General features: G+C 43.0%; 1 protein-coding gene across 1 annotated transcript in view; it reads left to right on the forward strand.

Moving 5' to 3' along the window:
- The window catches only part of ints11 (integrator complex subunit 11), a 45,339-nt gene that overhangs the window by 12,073 nt on the left and 19,598 nt on the right, over nucleotides 1–13,668 (forward strand). The window contains exons 8-10 of the mRNA XM_084332904.1: nucleotides 2,153–2,217; nucleotides 7,555–7,744; nucleotides 9,375–9,458. Coding sequence (XP_084189030.1) covers nucleotides 2,153–2,217; nucleotides 7,555–7,744; nucleotides 9,375–9,458 — 339 coding nt within the window. The remainder of the gene's footprint in view (nucleotides 1–2,152; nucleotides 2,218–7,554; nucleotides 7,745–9,374; nucleotides 9,459–13,668) is intronic.

A 13,668-nucleotide genomic window follows, 5' to 3' on the forward strand; every position in this document is an offset into this window, starting at 1 on the left:
TACATGGGCCACACCGGTACCAACAGGAGACACTGGGTTCCCTCCGGGGTGTAAGGCCGGGAGGGGTAGAGGAATGTTCGGGTACCCAGTCTGAGTCAACGAGGAATAAAGAGGCTCCAAGTACAGGAGCCGGTGCTTGTACTCCCTTGATCAGCAGACAAAAGCAATAGTTGTAATCCAAGATGCTCGACAGCATTGACGACAGCTAGCCAGCCCCTTCCACGAGGCGGGCCCGAGTGGTGATCCTCACGAGGTTAAATCCCAAACGACAGTGGAATCAACGGTGCTCTTCTCCGGTGGTCACGGTCCCAAAGCAATATAATCCAACCAGAAATGGTTCTGCAATCGCCGGTGCCGATTCTCCTGTGCACTATACTTCACATTAAACTAGGTCGAACTTGACGTTACTTCACTAAACTCTGACACTTTAACATTCTATTCGCACGCGGTTCTCAATGCTCTATTTAGATGCAAGGTTGCTCACTTCACTGCACGTTGACTCGTGGTGAAGGTGGTAAGGTACTGAACTGAACATTACGTTGAACTACTGCTGTTTACACCTGCGCCGTATTTATACTTAAGTGAATATCTAGTGCCAACCTGGTCACTTTGGTCCTGAATCACTACACTGCCAAAGGCATGTTCTAACATGCCCCAAACTCGCCCACTGCACCTGTCTGAGTGCGAGACTGCCTGGAGCCTGGGGGCGCTGTCCAATAGGAGAGCGAATATTACTCTGGTCTGAACGCAGGTAAAGGGATATTCCGTGTATATATGTAAATAATATACAAAGTATATCAAACGATACATATATATATATTCAGTTTAATCTGGCCCTTCACAACAGACACAGTGAGACCTACTCTAGAGACACAGGGTGAGACCTACTCTAGAGACACAGGGTGAGACCTACTCTAGAGACACAGGGTGAGACCTACTCTAGAGACACAGGGTGAGACCTACTCTAGAGACACAGGGTGAGACCTACTCTAGAGACACAGGGTGAGACCTACTCTAGAGACACAGTGAGACCTACTCTAGAAACACAGGGTGAGACCTACTCTAGAGACACAGGGTGAGACCTACTCTAGAGACACAGGGTGAGACCTACTCTAGAGACACAGGGTGAGACCTACTCTAGAGACACAGGGTGAGACCTACTCTACCTACTCACAGGATGCAGCTCTCTATGAACTCAACTCACTATGAATTGAAAATGGTCATTATGAATTGAAAATGGGGGACCCTGACGTAAACAAGACAAACGTCTTTCTCTGGTCTGCATCCCCTTAACAATTGTGTGTATTGAGCCGTACTGTATTGTACCCATTCTGCAATCTGTTAAATAAAGTTTTCATTCATTCACTCCGAGTCACCTCTCCACTTTAGTTTACTACCTCATACTATAGTATACCCATATAACTCTGTATGACAGCATGTACAATAGTGCTGTATATACCGTATATATATTTATATTTACTGCATATATATACATATCCATATCTGTCTGAATATACCTGCATATAATCCTTCTATATACCTACTTATACAGCTGCATATAACCCATATACCTCTATATGATAGCATGTACAATAATGCTGTATATATTGTGTGTATATATATTAGTGATGCACGATATATCGGCCGCCGATATAATATCGGCCGATATGGCAGTTTTTTTACACATCGGTATCGGTCCGATATCAAGATAGGACCGATATTAAAAAACACTTTTTTCCCATTTTTTTTTTATTTTTTTTATTTTTATTTTTTACATGTTTTGGCCTTAAATAGTTTCAAAATATCAGTAATTTCTGAAAATAAGTTACAAAAGTAAAAAAAATTATGCGTTTTGGAAAATAGCTCTTTATTTGATTATCATAAAGTGTTTTCTATACAGAGATATCGACATCGGTAAATATCGGTATCGGCCAGAACAGCAATATTAATATCGGTTATCGGTATCGGCCACAATTTTCACATCGGTGCATCACTAATATATATATATATACATATTCATTATTACCGTATATATTTTTATACACATCTGTCTGTACATACAGGAAATGTATTGAAAACACAGGCAGTACCGCTTGCGGTAACTAAGCACATTAGTTGCTTTAATTTTCACATCTCCTTCTTGTGTTTCCAGGTCCTCATTCCAGTCTTCGCCCTGGGAAGAGCACAGGAACTATGTATCCTATTGGAAACATTTTGGTAAACAAAACAACAACAAACGCATGTTATTCCCATAGTATTGCAAGAGAGCCAAGAATGTCTTTATGGTGTAATCGTGGATAATGTTTGAAACGTCATGCACAGCACAGTGACATTATTGTATGGTTCGCAGCTGTACAGTTTCATTTTTTATAATTATAATTATGAGAACTGAACATTCAGTTCTAATAACATTCAATAGTCATTCTCGGGCATTAAAACGTTCCGACTTGAGACGGATTTCCGTCAATTTTATTCTGAGTCGTGACGGATTAATATGATTTGTAGACGGAACAACATAAGCACCCGCCAAGCGCCAATGGCGGGCATGTTTTAGGTTTGGCGAGTGACATTTGCGAGGTCTGAGAGGTCTGTCCGCCACATGGCGGGAAACAAAATAGTCATGTAAAATAATTAAAACTGCGGTGTGTTACGACAGTCGCCTTTTTTGCAGCCTCGCGCGTCAATCTCTCCTTGTTTACCGACGTCACATCCACCACCTGCTTATGTACCTGCTTGCACTGTAACGTTACGCACGCCTGCTATACCGATTAGCTAACGTTAGCTTAATAGCGTTAAATGGAAGGAGTAAGCCGGCCACTAAAAAGAAAACCCACCGGTTTCATAATACAACGTTTCCGAATGGACGTTTGGATTAAACAAAGTGTATGCAGTGATGCTTTCCCAGCGGAACACAAGCTGCTTAACATTACAGGTATGTGTCATGCACGTTAACGCAGCTAACGTTAAGGTAGCAGGAGCCGGCCCGTCGGCCAACAAAGTTGTTTCAACAAATGTATTCACAAAATGGATTATCATTCAAACGTTATTGAAGCCTCCCGTGACCAGTAAGTAGGTACTACTACTCAACCTCGGCTCAAACAAGGGACTAAACACGTTTCGCAATTATGCCACATCAATGTGGAATGCCCTACCCACAGCTGTAAAGGAATGTGAATCACTACCCACTTTCAAAACCACTCTCAAAGAGCACCTACGGGAGACTGTAATTCGAAACTGGCCCCTGTAAATGTCCTAACCCAACCCCCTCCAATGTACAGTAAATGTCCTAACCCAGTAATACACAGACCCTCTTCCTGGACCAAGTACGGTTTCGTCGATAAACCAATGTACACCCCACCTACCCATCCCCCACCCATCCCCCCCACCCACCCACCTCCAATGTACAGTATTTAACAGATTGCAGAATGGGTACAATACAGTACGGCTCAATACACACAATTGTTAAGGGTATGCAGACCAGAGAAAGACGTTTGTCTTGTTTATATCAGGGTCCCCCATTTTCAATTCATAGTGACATTTATGACATACACAACATACATGACATCATGACATTTATGGCATAGGGACATGCATGACATACAGGTATATATTACTGTTACATTTGTGCCATATACAATATGCAAATATACAGTACTGTTACCCATAGATCCTAACAGAGAATATATACATATGATGGGGAGGAGACTGTGCATTAGGAGACTGTACACAAAGTGACGTCAGACTACACCTCCCTATTTAGGAGCAAATTGTTTGCATGATTAAAAACGATGGTTCAAACATCCGTTCGAAAAACCCTGGCGAATGTTCGAATCCCAAAAACAGGCTTGGGGACAGCTCTAACTGGAGCTGAGTTGAATGTGTTAAAATAGACATAAAAAAGTGAAGGATTGGACTTTGTGAGCTAACTGTAATACAATGTTATTTTTTACAATCATTTACATAACATCTTAAGAAATTACTAATGTGTATGGGAACTGACAAAAAAGGTACTGGTAAAGGTAACGCTTTGAAAATTGTATTAATGTCCGCCTTGTTTCAAACTGGTTAGGCTTAGGCCCTCTTTCGAAGTCGCCCTCTTTCGAAGTCGGTTATGCTTAGAGTTTGGAATCAGAGCTGGTGGTCTATCGCCCTGCTATAAAGATAAACTCTAAGCATAACCGACTTCGAAAGAGGGCCTAAGCCTAACCAGTTTGAAACAAGGCGGACATTAATACAATTTTCAATCAATCAATTCAATAACCCACGCTCACTTAAAACAGCGCACCTCCCAGCTGCTTCTATAGAAAGTAGGTTCAAAAAAATAAACTGCCTCTTATAGAGGGAGGCAACTTCCCTTTTTTTTTTTTTTAACCTACTTTCTATAGAAGCATCTAAGAATGAAGTTCTTAACAGTTCTTAATCAGTTCGAAACAAGGTGGACATTAATAAAATGTTCGATCAATCAATCCAATAACCCACGCTCACTTACAACAGCGCACCTCCGCGTGAGCGTGTGTTATTGGTTTGATTGATTGATTGCTTGAAAATGTTATTCACAGTGAAATTAATGTCCTTTTGACGAATGGCATCTAACGATAGACTTCCCGCGATTTATATTTTGTTCCACAATTACTCATGACCCACCAATTACATAATCCAACATTGTGTAAGAAACTAACACATTCGCCGTGACAGAATCGTTTTTGATTTAGTCGTTATGACGCTTTCAACACATCCATTCATAAAGATTATTGTCCGCCATCTTGCTTTCATTTCTAAAACCACGAACGGCGGAGTGATTGTAATTCGGTTGTGGGCGGGTTCTGGGACCACGAGCGTGGGTTATAAGAAATAACCATGTGTAACTTGACTGTTTCAGCCAATCAGAATCGAGAAATGTGCATGCCATTGTATAAATATATAGTGGAGGTTAAAATAAGTCAGGAGATTTTATTTTGCTTTAATCCCTGCATTCTAATAACAATGTCAGAAGAGCGAATCGTTCTAGAACTCCAAGGTAGAGATATCATTAAATATGCAGGCGTATCCGTAGTGCTGAGAGAGCCGTGAGTGATTACATTACTCTGTAATTAATCTGGATTTAATTAAGAGAGTTCTTAAAATAGACCACCTCCTTTTTCAAAGCTTGACAGAAGGAGGTGCAGGATGGGCTGCAACGATACACACATTTTCATGATTTGATTTGAGGTCACGATTCAATTAGATTTTCATGTTTCGCGTTCATACTACATAACTCTAATTATAGATTATATGCACTTTATTTGAAAGTTGAAAATTAGCCTTAAACATCATACCGCACCACCGGTTAAACTGAGTCTTGAACATTATGCTAATAGCAGTAGTCATAACTAGGGGTGCACCGATATATCGGTCGGGTATCGGTATCGGCCGATAAGTGCCTTGTTGACTGCTATCGGCCTATCGGCCGATAAGCTCAAATGTGCCGATAGCAGTCGCCGATAACTAACCATCCATTTGTGTAGCGTCAAAAGGCAAAAAAAAAAAAAGTTCACTCGCGACCCACCTGCACAACGCCCGCCGTCCCCCCCACTCATTCCGTACACAACTACACATTCTGCAATCTGTTAATAAAGTTTTCAACCAGACAAATGTATAGAAAGGCTTTGTTTTATTATAACATTTGTTGCAGTAAAATCATTGTGTCTCGTTTGGCCATCCTGTGGAGCGCGCTGGTCGGCGGGCACTGCCGGGCAGCTAACGTATTAGCTTGTTGTGGTTCTGAGTTTGACTCGCATTCTCGCAAGCAGATCATCAATGGCGGCATGCCCCGAAGTAGAAAAATGAATAAACGCTTGGTGGTAAGCAGGAGGTGGGTGCTAGCGGTGTGGCGTAATTGGCCGAATCGACTGTCAATCAAAATGGTTCCATTGCATTGGTTGAAAGCTCTGGTTGAGAGAATAGTATCCCGCTGCAGGCCGCCAGAATGGTTCCATTGCATTGTTTGAAAGCTCTGGTTGAGAAAATAGTATCCCTCTGCAGGCCGCCAGACGATACTGGGAGAGGGATCAGTGATACCATAAACATATTTCTTGATGTTTCCTTTTTTAAGTAAGTAAAGAGGCCTACAAATACAAACACACATACAAATATACAGTAGTTTCATTAAAAATATTTAAAAAAATTAAAAAAAAAAAATTAAAAAAAATATCAAAAAAAATTAAAAATACTTATTTTTTGCCACAATTATCGGTATCGGTATCGGTATCGGCCGATTGTGTTAGTTGAACAATCGGTATCGGTATCGGTGGCCAATTTTCATATCGGTGCACCCCTAGTCATAACATACCACCGGTTAAACTGAGGTCTTAGGCCCCGTTTAGACGGAAACGCTAGCAGGTGAATCCGCAAAAATATTTTTACGGATGTGCCTTTCGTTTATACGGAAACGGCGTTTTTACGGGGTGAAACCGCAAAAAAGTGAGACTACCTTCCAGGGTGGAATTCCTAGAAACGCAAAACCTTTGCGCTCTCGTCTAAACTATCACACCGTATAAATCTGTTAAAACGATGACGAAAGGGTTGTCACGGCTCTGGTCGCGCGTACTGCTTACGTCACAGGTAGCAGGTAAGCGCCAGTAGCCGAGACGTAAACAAAGCAAGTATGTCTGACTATATCAACGGAGATCACTTGAAGGCTACATTGGCAGTACTTTTAAAGACACAAGAATCAGTCCAGTTTTAAGATACGCTATTGGAGCTGGAATTACCGCGGCTGCTGGCACCAGACTTGCCCTCCAATGGATCCTCGTTAAAGGATTTAAAGTGTACTCATTCCAATTACAGGGCCAGCAGGTGCCTCGACTGGCCCGCGCCGTTCTGTGTTCTGAACGTAGCATTATAGCAGTACTTTTAACCCTTTCACTGCCACACGACAGAAGGTTAACCCTTTACTATCACACAACCGGCTGTCGTGTGGCAGTGAAAGGGTTAAATACACAAGAATCTGTCCCGCGGCGTGAGTGGACCCACTGTCTGTGAGTGACTCTGCTTTGGTCCAATCACATTCCCCATCCACAGTCTGAGAATCAGAGGCAGAGTAGGGCGGGTCTTCACAGCACGTCATGTGACATATGCGCCAATCGTGTGACAGCGGTGCTCCGTCGTTACAGCCTCGTCTGCACAGAGAATTCCACCCCAAAACGCTCGTCTAAACGCAAAATTAAAAGTGAAACCGCAAGACGACTTCTGCGGTTTCTGTTCACAAAACGCTCGTCTAAACGTAGCCTTAAACATGCTAGTTAGTAGCAGTTGTCATAACATACCACCGGTTAAACTGAGGTGTTTAACATTATGCTATAGCAGTAATCTTACCTCACCACCAGTTAAACTGAGGTCTTAAACATTATGCTAATAGCAGTAGTCATATAATACCACCAGTTAAACTGAGGTCTTAAATATTATGCTAATAGCAGTAGTCATATAATACCACCAGTTAAACTGAGGTCTTAAACATTATGCTAATAGCAGTAGTGATATCATACCACCACGATTTAATTTCCCGTCATTCCACAGGGAGAGAATGAACCTGAAGGCTCCGATCTACTTCTCCACTGGCCTGACGGAGAAAGCCAACCACTACTACAAGCTCTTTATAACATGGACCAACCAGAAGATCCGAAAGACCTTTGTGCAGAGAAACATGTTTGAGTTCAAGCACATCAAGGCCTTTGACCGCTCCTACGCCGATAACCCCGGACCCATGGTGAGTTGCCATTGGCTGTGGCTCAGGAGGTAGAGAGGTCGTCTGGTAATCCGAAGGTTGGGGTTAGACAGTGGCTCAGGAGGTAGAGCGGTCATCTGGTAATCTGAAGGTTAGGGTTAGACAGTGGCTCAGGAGGTAGAGCGGTCATCTGGTAATCCGAAGGTTAGGGTTAGACAGTGGCTCAGGAGGTAGAGCGGTCGTCTGGTAATCCGAAGGTTGGGGTTAGACAGTGGCTCAGGAGGTAGAGCGGTCATCTGGTAATCCGAAGGTTGGGGTTAGACAGTGGCTCAGGAGGTAGAGCGGTCATCTGGTAATCCGAAGGTTGGGGTTAGACAGTGGCTCAGGAGGTAGAGCGGTCGTCTGGTAATCCGAAGGTTGGGGTTAGACAGTGGCTCAGGAGGTAGAGCGGTCATCTGGTAATCTGAAGGTTAGGGTTAGACAGTGGCTCAGGAGGTAGAGCGGTCGTCTGGTAATCCGAAGGTTGGGGTTAGACAGTGGCTCAGGAGGTAGAGCGGTCATCTGGTAATCCGAAGGTTGGGGTTAGACAGTGGCTCAGGAGGTAGAGCGGTCGTCTGGTAATCAGAAGGTTGGGGTTAGACAGTGGCTCAGGAGGTAGAGCGGTCGTCTGGTAATCCGAAGGTTGGGGTTAGACAGTGGCTCAGGAGGTAGAGCGGTCGTCTGGTCATCAGAAGGTTGGGGTTAGACAATGGCTCAGGAGGTAGAGCGGTCATCTGGTAATCTGAAGGTTAGGGTTAGACAGTGGCTCAGGAGGTAGAGCGGTCGTCTGGTAATCCGAAGGTTAGGGTTAGACAGTGGCTCAGGAGGTAGAGCGGTCGTCTGGTAATCCGAAGGTTGGGGTTAGACAGTGGCTCAGGAGGTAGAGCGGTCATCTGGTAATCCGAAGGTTGGGGTTAGACAGTGGCTCAGGAGGTAGAGCGGTCATCTGGTAATCCGAAGGTTGGGGTTAGACAGTGGCTCAGGAGGTAGAGCAGGTCGTCTGGTAATCCGAAGGTTGGTGTTAGACAGTGGCTCAGGAGGTAGAGCAGGTCGTCTGGTCATCAGAAGGTCGGGGTTAGACAGTGGCTCAGGAGGTAGAGCGGTCGTCTGGTAATCCAAAGGTTAGGGTTAGACAGTGGCTCAGGAGGTAGAGCGGTCGTCTGGTAATCCAAAGGTCGGGGTTAGACAGTGGCTCAGGAGGTAGAGCGCTCGCCTGGTAATCAAGGTTAGGGTTAGACAGTGGCTCAGGAAGTAGAGTGATCGTCTGGTAATCAGAAGGTCGGGGTTAGACAGTGGCTCAGGAGGTAGAGCGGTCGTCTGGTAATCCGAAGGTCGGGGTTAGACAGTGGCTCAGGAGGTAGAGCGATCGCCTGGTAATCAAGGTTAGGGTTAGACAGTGGCTCAGGAAGTAGAGTGATCGTCTGGTAATCCGAAGGTTGGGGTTAGACAGTGGCTCAGGAGGTAGAGCGGTCATCTTGTAATCCGAAGGTTCTCGGTTCAATCCCGACTTCATGGCGAAGTGTCTTTAAGCCTACTATACCTGCTCCTGACGAGCTGTGTACGTGAGAGTGCACGTGAGGCATACGTTGCTTTGAATGGTTGGAAGGCTAAACTGAGACGTGCGTTTGTTTAGGTGGTGTTTGCCACGCCGGGGATGCTGCACGCCGGCCAGTCTCTACAGATCTTCAAGAAGTGGGCCGGCAACGAAAAGAACATGGTGAGTCATATTAAGACTAGATAACATGGTGAGTCATTAAAGGAAAACTCCAACATTTTGGGAAATTAGCTTATTTGCCATCTACCCTGGAGTTAGACAAGAAGACACATACCTTTTTTCTTCTCTGTGCATGCAGTAGGAGTAGGAAGACACACACTGTTAGCCTAGCTTAGCATCAGTCACTGGAAGTAGGTTCCTCCATTAGCCTAGTTCCCAACGTCTTCCTACTCCTACTGCATGCACAGAGAAGAAAAAGGTATGTATCTTCTTGTCTAACTCCAGGGTAGATGGCAAATAAGCTAATTTCCCAAAATGTTGGAGTGTTCCTTTAAGACTAGAGAACACGGTGAGTCATTAACACTAGAGAACATGGTGAGTCATTAACACTAGAGAACACGGTGAGTCATTAACACTAGAGAATACAGTGAGTCATTAACACTAGAGAACACGGTGAGTCATTAACACTAGAGAATACAGTGAGTCATTAACACTAGAGAACACGGTGAGTCATTAACACTAGAGAATACAGTGAGTCATTAACACTAGAGAACACGGTGAGTCATTAACACTAGAGAACAACACTGTGAGTCATTAACACTAGAGAACAACACGGTGAGTCATTAACACTAGAGAACACGGTGAGTCATTAACACTAGAGAACAACACGGTGAGTCATTAACACTAGAGAACAACACGGTGAGTCATTAACACTAGAGAACAACACTGTGAGTCATTAACACTAGAGAACACTGTGAGTCATTAACATTAGAGAATACAGTGAGTCATTAACACTAGAGAACAACACGGTGAGTCATTAACACTAGAGAATACAGTGAGTCATTAACACTAGAGAACACGGTGAGTCATTAACACTAGAGAACAACACTGTGAGTCATTAACACTAGAGAACAACACGGTGAGTCATTAACACTAGAGAACACGGTGAGTCATTAACACTAGAGAACAACACGGTGAGTCATTAACACTAGAGAACAACTCGGTGAGTCATTAACACTAGAGAACAACACGGTGAGTCATTAACACTAGAGAACAACACGGTGAGTCATTAACACTAGAGAACAACACGGTGAGTCATTAACACTAGAGAACAACACGGTGAGTCATTAACACTAGAGAACAACACAGTGAGTCATTAACACTAGAGAACACGGTGAGTCATTAACACTAGAGAACAACACAGTGAGTCATTAACACTAGAGAACACGGTGAGTCATTAACACTAGAGAACACGTGAGTCATTAACACTAGAGAACACGGTGAGTCATTAACACTAGAGAACAACACAGTGAGTCATTAACACTAGAGAACACGGTGAGTCATTAACACTAGAGAACATGGTGAGTCATTAACACTAGAGAACATGGTGAGTCATTAACACTAGAGAACACGGTGAGTCATTAACACTAGAGAACACGGTGAGTCATTAACACTAGAGAACACAGTGAGTCATTAACACTAGAGAACACTGTGAGTCATTAACACTAGAGAACATGGTGAGTCATTAACACTAGAGAACACTGAGTCATTAACACTAGAGAACACGGTGAGTCATTAACACTAGAGAACAACACTGTGAGTCATTAACACTAGAGAACAACACAGTGAGTCATTAACACTAGAGAACAACACTGTGAGTCATTAACACTAGAGAACAACACGGTGAGTCATTAACACTAGAGAACAACACGGTGAGTCATTAACACTAGAGAACAACACAGTGAGTCATTAACACTAGAGAACACGGTGAGTCATTAACACTAGAGAACAACACGGTGAGTCATTAACACTAGAGAACACAGTGAGTCATTAACACTAGAGAACACAGTGAGTCATTAACACTAGAGAACACTGTGAGTCATTAACACTAGAGAACACTGAGTCATTAACACTAGAGAACATGGTGAGTCATTAACACTAGAGAACACTGTGAGTCATTAACACTAGAGAACATGGTGAGTCATTAACACTAGAGAACACTGAGTCATTAACACTAGAGAACACTGTGAGTCATTAACACTAGAGAACACTGTGAGTCATTAACACTAGAGAACAACACGGTGAGTCATTAACACTAGAGAACACTGTGAGTCATTAACACTAGAGAACTCGGTGAGTCATTAACACTAGAGAACAACACGGTGAGTCATTAACACTAGAGAACAACACGGTGAGTCATTAACACTAGAGAACAACACGGTGAGTCATTAACACTAGAGAACACGGTGAGTCATTAACACTAGAGAACACAGTGAGTCATTAACACTAGAGAACAACACGGTGAGTCATTAACACTAGAGAACACGGTGAGTCATTAACACTAGAGAACAACACGGTGAGTCATTAACACTAGAGAACACGGTGAGTCATTAACACTAGAGAACACGGTGAGTCATTAACACTAGAGAACACAGTGAGTCATTAACACTAGAGAACACAGTGAGTCATTAACACTAGAGAACACTGTGAGTCATTAACACTAGAGAACACTGTGAGTCATTAACACTAGAGAACACTGAGTCATTAACACTAGAGAACATGGTGAGTCATTAACACTAGAGAACATGGTGAGTCATTAACACTAGAGAACACGGTGAGTCATTAACACTAGAGAACACAGTGAGTCATTAACACTAGAGAACATGGTGAGTCATTAACACTAGAGAACACAGTGAGTCATTAACACTAGAGAACATGGTGAGTCATTAACACTAGAGAACACGGTGAGTCATTAACACTAGAGAACACAGTGAGTCATTAACACTAGAGAACACGGTGAGTCATTAACACTAGAGAACACGGTGAGTCATTAACACTAGAGAACACGGTGAGTCATTAACATTAGAGAACACGGTGAGTCATTAACACTAGAGAACATGGTGAGTCATTAACACTAGAGAACACGGTGAGTCATTAACACTAGAGAACAACACGGTCAGTCATTAACACTAGAGAACACGGTGAGTCATTAACACTAGAGAACACGGTGAGTCATTAACACTAGAGAACATGGTGAGTCATTAACACTAGTGAACAACACAGTGAGTCATTAACACTAGAGAACACAGTGAGTCATTAACACTAGAGAACACGGTGAGTCATTAACACTAGAGAACACGGTGAGTCATTAACACTAGAGAACACTGTGAGTCATTAACACTAGAGAACACGGCGAGTCATTAATACTAGAGAACACGGTGAGTCATTAACACTAGAGAACACGGTGAGTCATTAACACTAGAGAACACGGTGAGTCATTAACACTAGAGAACAACACGGTGAGTCATTAACACTAGAGAACACTGTGAGTCATTAACACTAGAGAACACGTGAGTCATTAACACTAGAGAACATGGTGAGTCATTAACATTAGAGAATACGGTGAGTCATTAACACTAGAGAACACTGAGTCATTAACACTAGAGAACATGGTGAGTCATTAACACTAGAGAACACGTGAGTCATTAACACTAGAGAACACGTGAGTCATTAACACTAGAGAACACGGTGAGTCATTAACACCAGAGAACACAGTGAGTCATTAACACTAGAGAACAACACGGTGAGTCATTAACACTAGAGAACAACACGGTGAGTCATTAACACTAGAGAACAACACGGTGAGTCATTAACACTAGAGAACAACACGGTGAGTCATTAACACTAGAGAACACGGTGAGTCATTAACACTAGAGAACAACACGGTGAGTCATTAACACTAGAGAACACGGTGAGTCATTAACACTAGAGAACACGGTGAGTCATTAACACCAGAGAACACAGTGAGTCATTAACACTAGAGAACACAGTGAGTCATTAACACTAGAGAACAACACGGTGAGTCATTAACACTAGAGAACAACACGGTGAGTCATTAACACTAGAGAACAACACGGTGAGTCATTAACACTAGAGAACAACACGGTGAGTCATTAACACTAGAGAACACGGTGAGTCATTAACACCAGAGAACACAGTGAGTCATTAACACTAGAGAACACAGTGAGTCATTAACACTAGAGAACACGGTGAGTCATTAACACTAGAGAACACAGTGAGTCATTAACACTAGAGAACACGGTGAGTCATTAACACTAGAGAACACTGTGAGTCATTAACACTAGATAACAACACGGTGAGTCATTAACACTAGAGAACACGGTGAGTCATTAACACTAGAGAACACAGTGAG

The sequence above is a fragment of the Notolepis coatsorum genome (assembly GCF_963971535.1).
Source record: "Notolepis coatsorum genome assembly, chromosome: 17".
Taxonomy (NCBI): Eukaryota; Metazoa; Chordata; class Actinopteri; order Aulopiformes; family Paralepididae; genus Notolepis; species Notolepis coatsorum.